Here is a 15,851-nt window from a genome sequence, read left to right as displayed (position 1 = left end):
TACTCCAAGGCGTTGGAGTGCAGCTGCAGGTGCCGCAGCCCTGGAGTGGCCCCGAAGAGGCCCCGTGGCAGCACCTGCAGCTGGTTGTGGTGCAGGGAGATGTTTTGCAGCTTGGGCAGCCCCTCCAGTGCCTGGGCATCCAGGCGGCGCAGGGCATTGGAGTGCAGCGACAGCTCCAGCAGCTCCCCCAAGCCCCGGAAAGCCCCTGGCGCCACCGAGCGCAGCCGGTTCTTGCTGAGGACCAGGAGCTGCAGCTGGGTGAGGTTGCTGAAGACAGCGGTGGGGAGGGTGGAAAGCTCGTTCTCATAGAGCCACAGCTCCCGGAGGTCGGGCATGGGCCCAAAGGCACCAGGGGAGATGTCCCGCAGACGGTTGACGTGCAGGGTGATCTTGGCAAGGGCGCGCAGAGGCAAGAAGACGCCACTCGGCAGGGCGGCGAGGAGGTTGTTGGACAGGTAGAGCTTCTGCAGGTTCCCGTTGTGCATGAAGAGCTCTGGGGACAACGTCTCCAGCTGGTTCTGGTGCAGCCCCAGCTCCTGCAGCTCCGGCAGCCCGTCGAAGGCACCTGCCGGGATCTGCCGGAGCCGGTTCTCATAGAGCCGCAGCACCTGCAGCCGTGCCAGCCGCTCAAAGGCCCGGGGCGGCAGGCGGTCGATGTTGTTCCTGGCCAGGTTGAGCTTGGTGAGGCTGGTGAGCTCGTCAAACACCCCCTCCTTCAGCTCCTGCAGGTTGTTCCCGTGCAGCTGTAGCTCCTTGAGGTTGCTCAGGTGGGCAAAGTGGGAAGGCTCGACCTGGAGGATCTGGTTGCTGGAGAGAAGCAGCGACTCCAGCTTGTCCAGGGGCTCGAAGACCTGCACAGGGAGCTCCTGCAGCTTGTTGCTGGCCAGGCTGAGGTAGCGCAGGTCGGGCAGGTGCTGGAAGGCCCCGGGGCTGATGCGCGACAGGTTGTTCTTCTCGATGCGCAGCCCGATCAGCAGGGAGGCGTTGCCGAAGGACGCGTCGCCCAGCTCAGCAATATGCGTGTTGATGATCTGGAGGGTCATGGCATTCGCGGGGATGGGGCTGGGGACCGTGGTGATGCCAGCGCCGGAGCACTCCACCTGGGCGGTGCGGACACACTGGCACTGCTCTGGGCACTGGCCACCAGCCAGCTGGATGCCCACCAGCAGCAGCAGCCACCGCCACCAGCCTCCCTGCTCCATCAGGCCTGCAGCAAAAACAAAGGAGGGGGGCTCAGCCCCTGTGATTTCCCAGCCCCCCAGGGCCGCTGCCGGAGATGGGTGCTGCTTTCTCCCTGAAAGGGCCACTGAGTCTGTGGCCACACTCCTGCCCCCAGCACCGCAGCAAGGCAGAGGAGGGCAGGCAAGGAAGGCTGGGAGCAGGCGGGGTTGGGCACAGCCCAGGCGGGAGCGCAAAGCAGGACAGAGCTGGGGGCTGCGGCGCCTGGCTGCCATACCACAGCTATTAGTGGCATCCATGGCGTCCCCCTCGCTCAGCTCCTCCAGCAGCCAGAAGCGTGGTTTCCTGTTTTGCAGCAAGCGTGGCGAGCTGCTACCAGCGGCGCTGGCCTCCCAGCACCACCGAACAGCCGAGACCTTCACTGAAGTCGGCCTGCGGCACGCACAGCCGAGTGGGTCCCAGGGATGCTGGGTGGGGGCAGGAAGAAAGGTGCCTCCCCAGCACCGCCGAGCACCCTCCTGGCTCTGCCCGGCAGCAAGGGCTCTGAGCTCCTGTCGCGGAGCCAAGAGCAGCGCCAGCACCCGCTGCCCAGGCATGCTTTAGCTCCAATCCTGCAGGAGCCTGGGTCAGCCGGGCCCTCTGCCAGCTCCCCAGCCCAGGCTGGGTACGGGGATGGCGCTGTCTGCACCCCATCCCCAGCAGAAGGTCTCAGCCCTGGCCAATTTTGGCCGTGAGAGCAGGGTGTCTGGTGTGGGCACCTGTTTGCGGGCTGGTCCCAGGGGAGCCCTGAAACCTGGGGGGACTAAGAGCTTTACAGCAAGGTCCTCCATCACCCCATAAGCACGGCCACCATGGACACCCTCTCCTCCCTCCTCTGGCCTGGGAGCTTCCTCCCTCCGTAGATTAAAGCAGCAGCCTTGTGCCAGGCTGGCATGAAGCAGCCGCCCGCCAACAGCTTCAAGTGGCACAAGGGAGGGAGAAAACCTGTGGCTCCCCCGTCCCCGAGCACAGCTCAGCCAGACAGGCAAGTCCAGCAGCGCAGGGGTCCAGGCACGGTGCCCTGGCTGGCACAGCACCCCAGGGTGCTGGGGACACAGCCCCTGCCCTCCGCCCCAGGCTCCCTCCAGGGAAGACGCTCGTTCTCCGACAGGGAGGGAGGAACCCTCCACAAGCCAGCGCAGTTTATGTTTCCCATATGGAAACAATCTGCATCCAAGAACAGCTTTGTTTATAGCAAGCCATTTATAAACTTCCTCAAACGCTCTGCACATCAAAAGCCCTGCTCATGTCACTCCCTGGTAAGGCAGCTCAGAGAGCATCCATGCTGGAGCGCCCTTCAGGAAAGGCAGCTGAAAACAATTTATCTTCTCTTTTCTTCTAGGGACAAAAAGCTTACAGACCAAGGGGCTGAATATACCCTACCACTCAGCCCCTCAGCATCCCACTGCTCCTAACCTCAGCCCCCCTAAATGTTACTTTGTCCCCCTTAATTTTCTCTGTTGGTTATTATTTAAGATACATCGCCTATGTAACTATTTCAGCTCCCACAATGCTTAAGTGGTCTCGCTTTGTTGGAGAACCCTTGCAAGACAAACATCTCCATTAAATCAAAAGATGCTGAACATGCACACCCCGCCGCCGCACTGCCACCCCTCAGAGCTGCCCTGGGAGTCCCCCGGGCCTGGGGCCGCTGACAGGGGCAGTAGTGGAGAGGAGACTTACCCGAGTGTCCTGCAGCCGCGAGCGCCGTGTGAGCACAGCTCCGTGCTGGCAAGAGAGCTGAGTGTGGTTCATGCTTCCCCTCCCAGTATATAACCCGTCCAAATCAATGAATCAGCACAGGGGCAGCGTCAGGGTTAGGGAAAGCGCTGGAGCAGAGCTGCTTCCAACTCCTGTTTCCTCGGCAAACACCGCAATCATCTCAAGGATGGACTTTTGGGTTTCCCTCTCCTGAACCCCAGTGCCCTCGTTTGAAGACAAGCAGCCAGCCCCACGAACACGCTGCTCACGTCACCCAGGTAGCAGCTCGTCCCCGGGAGCCCCCCTGGTCCCCGGTGGGACACGGCTGGGTGCCCTGACTGTGGGGGCAGGTGAGGCAAAGCCAGGCCCCTGGGCACGATCCTGCCCTTTGCTGGCACACATTCACACCGGGGCTACTCCATGGCATTGCCTTGGCAATGCACAGCACTTGCCTCCCCAGCTACAGCCCCTGCAAGTGTCAGGACCTCTGGCCATGCCCCAGCCCAGGGCTGGCAGTGCAGGCAGCCCCACAGCACGCCAACCCTGCCCGGGGTCACAGCTCTTGTTCACTCCCCCCAACCGCAGATGCAAACGGGCCAGGAATCTGCAAGCACCCACTCCAGGGCTCTGCCCCACAGGCACGTTGCCCAGCGCAGCCAGGGAGTGGGCACCAAGCAGGGGTCAGCAGCGTTGCTGGTGCCAGCTGGAGGCCAGGCTGCTCCAGAGCGCCCTCAGCAAGCCAGAGCATCTCCCACCAGCACTGCCATGCCTGCGGGTGCTGGGAAACCCCCTCGATGCCGACTGCAGGCAGCCTTGCAGCCCCAAAGCAGCACATGCTGCCATCTCCCAGGGGCTGCTGTGGCTGGGCTGCAGCCCATATGCTGCTCTTCATCCTCAGCAGCCCTGGTGCACGGATGATGGAGCCCTGCACGCAGGGGTGTTTGGGAAGCAGGGCACAAACCCGTCCCATCCACTTGTTCAGGGGCGCCTGCTGCCACCCCTCCCCTGCCCCCTCCAGCCCACATGGGTGCATGGGGGTGCCCTTGGTCCCCACCACCCACTGCCCCCCCCTCACCCACCTCTCCTAGGCAGCCCTGGTCCAGCAGCCGCCAGGAACAGATATTCAGGAGGAAGCAGCTAGGGAGAGCCAGCATGTGTGGCCCCATCAGGTTTCCCGGAGCCAGAGCAGCCCCGTGCTAACCACAGGGCAGCTGGAATTTCCCTGACCATGTCTAATCCCATCTCAGCCCACCCATGTTTCCGCCGGCCGGAGCAGCCCCTGCTCAGGTCCCAGCCGGTGCTAACGAGCTGCTGGAGATGGGAACAGCACGGGGCTGCCGCCAGAGAGGGGGGAGGAAGGCTGCCTCCATCCCCATGCCACAGCATGCTGTGCTGTGAGGAGTGGGAGGCGCGCGCCGGCCGGAGCAGCCCCTGCTCAGGTCCCAGCCGGTGCTAACGAGCTGCTGGAGATGGGAACAGCACGGGGCTGCCGCCAGAGAGGGGGGAGGAAGGCTGCCTCCATCCCCATGCCACAGCATGCTGTGCTGTGAGGAGCGGGAGGCGCAGGGCAGCGCAGGGGACGTGGACCCTGTTCAAAGTGGAGATCAGACCAGGATAAACAACAAACTGCAGGGACAGAGAGGGGATGTTCCAGCCAGACCCTGAGGAAGGTGACAGGGATCGTGGGAAGAGGGTTGGGAGTGGGACCTCAGCCGGAGGCAACCGCCGCCGATATGTCAGATTGCATGGGGGGCCCAGCTGCCGTGGGACATGCCCAATGGCCACGGACCCCTCCCCAGCCGGGGAGCGAGCACCGAGGCTGGGGCCACCCCCGGGCCAGGCTCCCTGCCTGCTGCTGGGGCAAAGCCCAGGAATTTGGGCACGGAGAAGGGACATTTTGAAAACACCACCCACAAGTGCTTTAGCTCACACTCTATTGACATAGCAGATTTTCCCAGTGCCATGGTTCCCAAAATAACCTCCCCGCTTCCTTGACAGCGGAGCAGCTGGAGGTCAGGCAGCGGGCTTGGAAGCTGCCCACTCCCTGCAGCCCTGGCATGAGAGCAGGGCTCTCATGGCCTTATCGCACCTTTATCACCGGCTCTGCCTGCCCACTGCCAGCACCATCGCTGCTGGGCTCCTCCCTGCTCTGACTCATCCCAGAAGCACACAGCTTTTCAAGCAAGGCAACACAGAAATTAAACCCTAGCACTTCCAAAAAACCACCACCCCAAGCCCAGTCTGACAGAGGAATGTCGGACTCCGCTCCTTCCAAGCAGTGCTGCCCCAGGGGGGACGCAGGGATGGGGATGCAGCGGTGGGTACCCTCAAACACCCTGCCCCCAGAAGGGGGCTGATCAGATTACGGTACCTACGGCCGCGCAGAGCACCCGAAGTTTCAGAGGAGCCCAGCTAACAGCCCTGCCAAAAACCCAGCTGCCTCTACCCAGGCCTCAGGAACCTGGCTCCGGCCCCTGGCTGGGAAGGGACATCTGTTTTCAAGACATCCCTAAAAATAAAGCAAGGCTGAGTAACGGCACAAGCCCGTGCACCGCACCCGCAGCAGAGAGGGAGCCACTCCCGGAGGTGAGCACACAGGAGCTTACCCCAGGCTACATGCTAGGGCGAGGAGTGGGGGGCAGGCAGGGAAGTGGAGCTGCTGCCTGCGGTGCGAGATCTTGGGACAGATGCACAGACACGCTCTGCACATCTGGAGGGGAGAGGCAGCTCCCAGAGACAGCATGTGGATGTTATTGAGGGTGAGATAAGCGTTTTGCAAAGGGAGGCTGCTCCGCATAGCTGGGAGCTCGCACAGTGCTGGATGGAGCGGAGCAAGCCTCGCGCCATGGGAAAGCCCCATGGTCCAGCAGTGCTCTGGGGACCTTCCCCAACTCCAGCCACACCAGCCAGAGAAAGGCTGAACCCCCCAGACCAAGCTCAGGACAGCGTGGAGGCACTGCTGTGTTCCTACACCTCTAAAGGAACAATGGAACCCAAGGGTGAGCACCTGCCAGACCCTGTGCCCCAGAGAGGGACTGAAACTTGCAGTCACAGCTGGGCTGGGGGGGGTGGCTCCTTCCCCCAGAGCCCCCAAGCCCTCCCTGCCGTCTCTGCTGCCTGCACAAACGTGGTTTTCTGATTCCTCACCAAAGGCAGTGACCAAATGCCGCTGTGTGGGAAAAAGTGAGAGCACGTGGTGCTGCCCTGGGTGCTGCCCCACAGCCCAGCCACTGCCAGCAGTCGCAGCCCGGGCTGGAGGTGCCCTTGCACCAGAGAGCCCCCAGCACTTTCCACAGTCATTTGTCCACATGCTGCTGAGCCCGCAGGAGGGCCGAGGTCCTGTGGCAAGTGGTCCCAGCTAATGCTACCCCTTGTGCTTTGACATAACCCTGGCTGGGGCTCCCAGAGGCTGGCACAGCCAGGAGCAGGCAACCCTTGGCCACGCTGAGCCACTTGCATTTAACGCAGTCTGGGTTCCCAGCCCCTCCGGGGCTCCCGTCTGTCCTGTGACCTCTTGCACAAGCCCTAGTGCTCTCCTCCACCGAGCTCAGCCCTGAAACACCACCAGCTAGGGAGGTCCCAGGAGCCCCACAACAGCAACGTCACCCATTTTTGCGGAGGTCAGCCTTGCTCCTGGACAGCGGGACAGTCCCGGGTCCATCCGCACTGGCACACCTCCCAGTGCATCCCCACGGCCGAGGTGGTGGGTGCAGCAAAGCTGAGCGGCTCTGAATCACCAAGGGACTCGAGACTGCTTGGAAAAATTCATGTAATCGCTAAAATTAGCAGCTTGTGGGCTTGGCTGGGAGAGCACATTGCTCATCTGCCAAACAGCTGAGCACACTCACCCACGCCGCAGGGCTGCACAGCCCAGCAGCCTCAGCTCCCCCACCTCCGGCCCCTGCTCCTCGCACACCTCCAGCTCCTGCCTGAATTCACACCTCTGGGAGGGATGCCCAGGGCCCAGGCCCCACCACTCCTCACAGCGCAGGGCTCGGACACCACCCACCCAGGGCATCGGGCCAAACTGCTCTGCTGAAGCAGAGGAGGAGGGTGGATGGGGTAGGGAGGGGCCAGGGGAGGGGGTCTCCTCAGGCCCCCGGTACTTGCAGAGACCGGCTGGCCCAGGGCATCGGGCCAAACTGCTCTGCTGAAGCAGAGGAGGAGGGTGGAGGGCTGGGCTAGGGGCCAGGGGAGGGGGTCTCCTCAGTGCTCCAGTGCGGGGGGGACACCTCCGGGCCTGAGCCATGCAGCAGGACACGTAGGCTCGAGCCACAGCTGAGGGGTGAAGGAAGGTTCATTAGTCCCTCGGGGACAAGTGCTGGGGCTCCCACCACCCATTAGAGGGTCACCAGCAGCCCCTTCCCCACCACACACCACCCTAACCCTTTGAGGAGCCCAAACCAGAGAGCTCCTCCATAGGGCCAGCAATCCAGCGACTTCAGCCCCCTGTTTGAGGAATGCAGGGCCAGGCCTGCCTCGCTGCTCATAGCTACAGGACGCCCCATCTGCATCTGCCCCAAGGGATGGGGACATGTCCTGCCTTCCCTGGGGAAGTGCACGTGCAGGTTGGGAGCTTTGGGAAGGAGCAGCAGCCCTGGTCCCTCCAGGATGGGCAGCAGGGATGGCCATCAGGCTAACCTCCATCCAAGCACCAGCACGAGACCCACCACAACCTTCCTGGAGCTCAAGGAAAATGGCATTTAGAATCTCAAGCGCCAGCAGGGCTCGCCTGGCCAGCAGGACCATCTCCTCCAGGCTCGGCCCTGGCCTGAGCCCTTAGCGATAGCAGCAGCACGCGGGGCTTGGCGTGGGCTCAGTGCAGCGCTAGGCTGGAAGGAATGTGGGGCTCGCAGCCAAGTCCGCCTGGAGAGATAATCCAAAGCGGAAAGAGCTTGTCCGATGGGCGCTGCGAGAGGGGGGGAAGGACCGGCTGGAGCGGGAGGCGATGGCAGGGGGCTGTCCCTGCTCATGCACTGCGAGGTGTTTGCTGGACCAGCTTCACCCCATTCTCCATCTCCATAAAGCCATCCCTGGCACCATGGAGTGTCCCAGGGACCCCCTCCCGACACCCCAAGGGGGAAGGGGCCCTATCTCTCCCCAGTGCCCAGGAGAAGCCAGCAGAGTGCACAGCAGGCTGCTGAGCCGCTGCCAGCTGTCGCTGGCTCCCTGCCCTGGGCTTTTTTCATCTAGAGAGACACAAAGGCACAGCTGGAAGCCTGGCACATCACAGAGAAACATGACAGTTCTACAGCAGCGATTGCACAAGAGGGGCCGAGCTCGGTGGTGGGATGCCTCCGGGTGCTGCTGGAGCAGCAGACCCCCACCCCGCAGTGAAGCGGCACTCACCCACCACGTCCCAGACAAGAGGCTTTGCCAGGGCTCATCCACCCATAAATACGCAGGAGGGAAGGGGATGTGAACCCAGGCTCCGGCTAGGAAAATGGAGGCATAACACCTCCATAGCTTGCCCATCTCTGGACAGAGCAGGGGCAAAGCAGGAGCTTCAGGCCTCCTGATCACTTTGAGAGTCTGTAAAGACTCGCAATCCCAGCCTTGTCCCACGGGTATGTGCGTTTGGCTGCATCTCTTCCCAGCTATTCTGTCATCCCTAGGAAATGCTGTGCTCTGATATCACAGCTGCTGAATCAGCTTCCCCAGGCGATGTGTGCTGGTCGGAGGCCTGGAAGAGACATGGCCAATGCTCCATAGCGTCAGCCAGAGGCTCCCAGAGCTCCTGCCTCACAGCCAGTGGTCTCACACACTCCTGGGTGCCTTCTCCGAGCACACCTGACATCACTCAGCTTCTTTTTGCCACCAGGAGAAGGAGGATTCAAGGTGCAGGCTCCAATCTTGCTGCTCCAATCTTGCTGCTCCATGCTGGGGCTGAGCTGCATTTAGTAGGCACCCACCTGAGCTCACTCCCCTCTACAGGCAACAAAGGCCTTCCAGCAGCTACTGGCCTCAAGTGGCAGAGGTGACACAGAAAGGGCAGAGATGCCGGGGACACGAGCACAGCACATGGGTGCTGGTGGCTTGGAAGGGTCCTGCAGCAGCCGGGAAACAGGCAGAGAGCTGCCAGCACTTACAGCAGCAGTTAATTCCCTCCTCACCACTCCGCTCTTTGAGGACTCTGTGCATTCAAGTCCTGACAAGCAAAGGAGAATGGCACCTGCAGTGACATCGGGCTGGAAACACACTGCGAACTCCCATGGCCCAGCATGGCGGGTCGGAGCTCCCACTGCTCCAGGACTGCCTAACGCAGAGAGAGCAGGAGCAACCATCGCAGAAACAAGCATTTGAGGGAACCGAGTGAGTTACAGAAGACCCTTGGCTGGGCTGCGTTGGTGACATACCCCAAGCGCTCCCGACTAGGATGCGGTCCTGGAGGCAGCTCCTGGACTCGGAGGTCTGGTTAACATGCAAGGCTGTTAACCATGACTCCGCATCCCATAAAGGAGCCAAGGGTGTGGAGCCGATCCCCTCAGCCACTGAGTGCAGACATGCTTTGTATCCACCCTTTCCCCAGCGACCCCCTGGACCAGGGATTAGATACCTCCAACCTTTTCCAGCCCACTGCCCGCCCAGGCCCAGCCTGGTGGCGAATGTAGATCATGGGGGCGTGGGCTGCAGGGACCAGGAAAAACCTTGCCAATACACTGGTGATGGCAAGCCATCGGTGCCTTGAGACGGCAGCAAGGCAACGCTGCCCAGAGAGAGGCTCCGAGGTGCAGCTGCAATCTTCCCAGGGAGCCCTCCCTGCTGCCTCCCCGCCTGCCACAGCCACCATCACGCTGACCTGGAAGACCGTCCCTTTTCCAGGCAAAACAGAGATGGGATATAAATAAGCATGTCCTTGGATTTCTCACACCAGGGAGTTTTGCAGGAAGGGCTGAGCTCTGCTGGGCAACAAGCAATGAATCAGAGGCAGCTCAAAACAGGACACCTCAGAGGAAGAGTTAGTAAAACACCGCAGGGCCCTTATTGCTCCAGGCTTTTGTTGTCTGCTGACTTCACTTCCCCGTCTGGCTCAAGCATGGGGAAAGCCCGATGACAGCATGTAAAGACGAATCATCCTCCTCTGAGCACTTGACTGTACGCAGCCCCGTGCCAAAGCCCCCACGTGCCAGAGCTCAGCGACTGCAGAACGGGAGCCAAAGGAGCAGCACAGAGACCCAGCTGGCCCCACTGCAGGGCTGGGGCAGCCAAAGGAGGGTTCAAAAAGATGGCAGCTGCTGCTAACCCGCTGCTCTTCCAGAGGTCGGGCATTAGGGTGTCGTACGCCCATATGGCGACCAAACTGTTGCTTTTTCTTAGAAATCAGTGTGCATCCGAGCGCCTGTAGCCACGAGCGCACTTCTTCAGTGCCTCACCGAGGCAAACAATAACCAGCACGGTTTGTAAAACAATATCCTCGTTAGTCCAGATTATACTTATCTCCTGCCTGCTGCAAGCAGATGCTTGCGTGGCACCAGTACAACGGCGCTGGAGCTGGAACAACACTAAGTGGTCATTACAGTTGCCCAACCAAGAACCTAAATTTGTAACAACTGCCTCCTTTTAAGCACTAGCATGTAACAACCCAGAACCACCACCAAAAAAGCTTTGTGTTGGCTTTGTGCTTCTCTTAAATATATTGCAATAAATATTCTGGTGCTTCTGTTTATGAATCCAGTCCCAGTTTGCTTCGCACCAGCTGTAGTGACTTGCATTTCTCCTTCTTTAGAGACAGCTCTACCTACCACTTAGCCAGGCTTGCTAAGTTTTGTTAAACCTCACCAGCAAGACGATGGTTATTTAACACCATGGAAGCATATTGCCTCTTTTCACAGCCTAGACGAGGAATTCAAGTCCAGCAGCAGAGCACCCTGAAACAAAGCAGTCCATAGTTTATTCTCATTGCCTAGAGTAGCACACAGCAGGGAACAAGCCACAAACCTGCAGCAAATGCAAGCTCTCTTCAGCTCAGGCTTGTAAAGTGCCATTTCAAGGTCATCCAGGAAAGACCTCAATAGTTAGAAAGTCACTAAGGCTACAAAAGGACTCCTAGAGTACAGGGTCTCCTGCCCAAGGAGCCAGGGAACATCCAGAGGCTCTTTTATCCAGCCCTAGCTTTCAAGCACGTCAGAGCTTTTAAGAACAAGCTAAGTCACATAATTAAGATAAAAGCTGATAGTTAAATCCAAGAGCACATGCAGTCTGACAGCTACCAGTCTACTTCAAACTAAGACACTCCTATCATTCAAAATATTAAAAAAACATTTAAGTATGAAGACCAAAACCCATACTATTGCCTTTGTCTTTGCATATCAACACTTGAAAGGGCTCGAAGTCAGGGAGTAATACTATGGAACAAGAAAAGGTAAAAAGTACTGAGACTGAATATGACTGAATATGCTACTGCATACTGCAATTTGGTGGAGATGCATATGTTCCCCAGCCAACTTCAAAAAAGGTGGCAACACTTCAGGGCCCTCAGATCAGGCAGGCTCCTGCACGCCTATGTTTTGCTAGCCAAGCCCAGGAGAGACCATCCCCTTCTCTCCCAGCTCAGTCAAGACCAGCTCCCAAACCAACTACGCTCCTCTGGAGCCAAGCCTCAGTCCTAGGCATCTGCCTGGCACTCCGATTTCAAGACTCACTGCATCATGCAGCGAGTAACACCTTGCTTTTCAGACCACTGGTCCAAGTTTAAGGATGAAAGTGTTTACTTAAAATTCAGATTTGTAGTAATGTTACAAAGTTTCCAAAAAACACACAAACAACAAAAATACATCAAGACTATACTTCCTAGCCCAACATCTTACTTATCTTCCTTTGGTTAAGCTAGAGGAGAGCACTGTTAGCTTTAAATGGCACCCCTTCCTCCTGCCATGTCCTGGAAAGGGGCTGAGGACAGAAAGCAAAAACTGAGACATTTGCACCGTATCATTCTGCCCCCACCTCCATTTTTAAAAGGTCTTTTCCAGTATCTCCTCCCAAAAACACTTATTTCTTTTCTCAATAAGGAGACAAAACACTGCAGGCAGTATAAGGCGTAACAGCATTTGGAGTACCACAGGCAACCTTTAAAGCACTGTTAAAGCTGTGTTCCTGCGTAGACTTCCCTACACTGATGCCACTTCCATCCGAGCAGCGTGAGCACGACAGCAGGCAGTGGTGTCTGGCAGGGACAGGGCTGCAGTCCAAAACAGGAACTAGTAGCACACACGTAGAGGTGACCACAGATTCTCTTTCAGCTCTCCCTCTGGCTTCATGCACCAAGTGCTGTAGCAACGCACAGTGATTACAATCACTTTTGGCAAACACTAAGGTACATAAAAGCACATTTTCATTATGCTGTAAAAACAAGGTCTTCATGCTTCTTGCTATGAAGATTTGTAATCCATCTCTGAATCAAGTGTGAACTGCCCAAACGCTCAAAATGCATCCAAAAGAGTGCTTCTAATCCTCTCTCTGGCTGGTATTCTTTATCTTCTCAAAAATTTTATCAGAACTACAGGCTGAGCAGGAGTATTTCTGGAGTGCAAGAGCTGCCTGGTTTTACCCATCACATACAGACTGAGCACAATGGCTACAGTCTGGAGTGCTAAAATCAAAGTGTGAAGGCACAAGAATAGCTGACAATAAGCAATTCTAGTATTAAAATAGGGCTTAGCACTCCTGCGGGCTGGCAGCTCATCCCACCAGGCAAGAGTAGTTAAATCTGTTCCTCTGACGCTGTTGGTTTCTACTACGAGTCTGGGAGAAGCTTGAGTTGGAACATCTGAGAAATGAAACCTAGGCCGTCCAACATATTGAACATGTGAGTAGGTAAAACCTGGGGTTGCAAGAGGAATTGACGTGGGTGTGCTGGTATCCATGTCGGACACCACTGTTACAGTAGTGTCCCAAGACGACGTCAAGTGCTCCGTCACAAGAGAAGTCGAAGCCTGGGAATAAGTTGAGCTGAACATCTGGTATGTAATGCCTGTGGTTGGCAGGCACTTCAGGTGATGATCTGTTAGAGCCACAAGAGAAATATTCTGTAGTGCCAGCGGGCTGTCACACGTTAGAGATGGCACATTTTTAACTATCTCCATGCTCTTTTGGAGCCACTCTTGGAAGCCAAGAATTTGGCAATCGCATTTCCAAGGGTTGTTATCAAGGAAGACTTCTTGCAGTTCAGGTAAAGCAGTAAAGAAATCTCCAGGAAGAGACTGCAGCTTAGTACTATTGAGGTAAACTTTCTGAAGGTGCTTGAGATTATGAAAGAGGTTTCTAGGAAGAGCCTCAAGCCTCGAATCAAAAAGGGAAATGTTCTGCAGTTTCTGAAGGCTCAGGAAGATGCCCTCTGTCAGACTGGAAATATTATTTGTATGCAGAGAAAGGCCCCGCAGTTCATTCAGACCACTGAATACATTCTTAGGAAGAACACTAAGCTCTGGATTAAAACTCAGCACAAGAAGCTCTAAGTTTGTCAAGTTACTGAACACAAAATCTGGTATTGTTGAGAGCTTTGTGTCGTACAGCCACAGGCTACCAAGATGCCTCATTTCTCCAAACAATACTTCTGGAAGAGACTTCAGTGGGTTCCTGTACAAGGTCAATTTAGACAGGTCGTGCAAGTGCAGAAAGAGCCCAGGAGGCAAAACCTCAAGCTTGTTTCTGGAGAGCGTTAGGCTTCTCAGTTTATGAAGACAATGAAATGCATCAGGGGCGATGGACTGGATGTTATTGGAATGCAGGAAGAGTTCCAGCAGCTCCTTCAGGCTATCAAACATGCCAAACTCTATTGAAGACAGCCTGTTAAAATACAGCATCAGCTTCTCAAGCCTGGTTAATGCACTAAATATATTTCTAGGCAGTGCTGCCAAATAATTTCTCGACAAGTTCAGTATTTTGAGTTTGGCAAGTTTCTTCAGCACGCCACTAGGAAGTGCTGTTAGTTGGTTTTTGTTCAAGAAAAGCTCCTCCAAACTAGCTAGTTTGTCAAACAGATTTTCTTCGATGGATTTCAGCCTGTTATTTTCAATGATCAATTGCTGAAGCTGTACCATGTCATCAAACACTTCTGGGGGAAGTTCGACCAGCTTATTATCTAGCAGCTTGAGGGCTTTTAGCCTTCTCAAGCCTTTAAAAGCCGTTGGTGAAATCAGAGAGATGTTGTTTGAAGACAAGATGAGATGCTGCAGTTCCACCATCCTAGAAAAAACATCCTGCAAGTATGTCACATTAGTGTCCGTTACGTGAATTTCTGTCATGTTGCAAGGCAGATTTAATGATTCCAGGTCTTTTATGTGGGGACCAGAGCAATGAATTGCATTTTTTGAAGAGCAGTCGCATTTCTCAGGACAAATAGATGCATCCAACTGGAAGAAAAGCTTGATCATCACTGACAAACGAAACACCAACATTCTTGTTGAAGTGCCAGCAACATTAGCTGTTACAAGAGATAAGAGAGAGTCAGGATTTGATCGTAGGTAGTTAGTAACTTAGCAGCTGGCAAAGTTGTGTGAATATATCATAAAATCTGCAAATGTGCGCGAAATTTCTCTTGGCTTGAAAGCAAACTTCAGAATCTCTATTACTGTTGACTGCAAATATTTCTACGGTGCGAAGTACAGATAAAGCTCTTTTGTAAATCAAGTATTCTTTGTTTATATTTGTACTAGTCAAGTATAATAAAAGCATTTGAAAATCATGATGAAACTCTAAGTAGTCATAAGGCATGTATTTATTTGAACAGAAAAGCATTATACTAAGTTACACACAGAAAGTCTTTAAAAATAATTATCAAAAGATCCTGCACCCACAATATTTTTTTATTGTGGGTTACCTGAGGTTTAAAAATAAAGTTTAGCCTGCAAAAATAGATAATGGAGGTAAAAAGGGTGTCCTGTATTTTAAGCGGCCAAAAGCAAAACAGCATACAGTTCTGTTAAATCATCTCTCAGCATTTGCAAGTGATCACTTCTTGGAACAGCCCAAGAACACACAAGAAGCAACAGGCTATTTTCAACATAGCCTGAAATAACACACAAGAGCTCATGCAGCACAGGACAGTAGTGGGCCTCCGATAACCGACGAGTCTCATTTCAACAGCTTAACACAATACTAAGTTATCAGTGGTATTAAAAATACAATGAAATGAGAGGAAAGAAATGCCATGAGGTTTGCTAGAAAGCTGTACCAATAAAGGTAGATCTGCATGAAACATACCACAGAGTTGGAAAGTTGTATAGATTTCCAAACAAAAAAAGGAACAGGAAAGCAATCATTGTAGCTATAATGATAATATTTAAAAGACCAAGTCAAACAGAAATCCTCCCCAGTTTAGAAGTACTTCCTTAGTGAAATCAACAAGTCCAAGTGTATCAGAAACCTGGAAGTCAAGCACCTGGCTGATCAGTAGGAGAAGCAGCAGCTGGGACTGCTGGAATAGCTGGACAAGTTCTGCAGCCCTAACTGGAATAGCTGACGCCATGTCAGTCTTCAGCACCGAGAACACTGGGGGAGAGGAGGGCTCCATCCCAACATACCCTTTTCTAGGGGCAAGGATGAAGCTGTCCCATACCAACCCCACAAACAGACACAGGTACAAACACAATCACTTAAAAAGGAGTAAGTCGGGTAGGAGAGCAGAGCTTCTCACATGCCTGAACTGCTGACAAGAACATACCACCATGGAGCAAGAACAGCTGCTGCATCAAAAAAGCAAAAGAGTACTTTAAAAAAAGGTTCTTGGTTAGTCTCAGAGTACTGAAGACTGGTAAAATCTGCATCCCTTCCTCGGGAAGGGAAGGACACAGCACCTAGTGGTATCAACCACCAGCAACGTGGTGCGGGAAAGCAAGCTCTTGCTGGCCTTTCTACAACTCTTTGAATGAGACCATAAGTCACCAAAAAAAGGCCTTGAGATTTCACCCTTCCAAAGGACTTTTCCATGTCAA

The 15,851-nt window shown here is 55.1% G+C and overlaps 2 protein-coding genes across 2 annotated transcripts in view; both read right to left on the bottom strand.

Moving 5' to 3' along the window:
* LOC103901516 overlaps positions 1-1,202 on the bottom strand; it is a 14,686-nt gene extending 13,484 nt beyond the window's left edge. The window contains exon 1 of the mRNA XM_019472864.1: positions 4-1,202. Coding sequence (XP_019328409.1) covers positions 4-1,202 — 1,199 coding nt within the window. The remainder of the gene's footprint in view (positions 1-3) is intronic.
* An 11,187-nt stretch (positions 1,203-12,389) lies between these two features.
* LOC103901449 (platelet glycoprotein V) lies at positions 12,390-14,333 on the bottom strand. The gene has a single exon (XM_009282343.2). It carries the CDS (start codon positions 14,313-14,315, stop codon positions 12,390-12,392), a length of 1,926 nt encoding a protein of 641 aa, XP_009280618.1. The 5' UTR covers positions 14,316-14,333.
* Positions 14,334-15,851: the final 1,518 nt, after the last annotated feature.

The sequence above is a fragment of the Aptenodytes forsteri genome, unplaced genomic scaffold (genome assembly GCF_000699145.1).
Source record: "Aptenodytes forsteri isolate BGI_AS27 unplaced genomic scaffold, ASM69914v1 Scaffold404, whole genome shotgun sequence".
In the NCBI taxonomy this organism is placed as follows: Eukaryota; Metazoa; Chordata; class Aves; order Sphenisciformes; family Spheniscidae; genus Aptenodytes; species Aptenodytes forsteri.
Note: the sequence above shows the minus strand (reverse complement) of the source record. Positions and strands in the feature narration are given on the sequence as shown.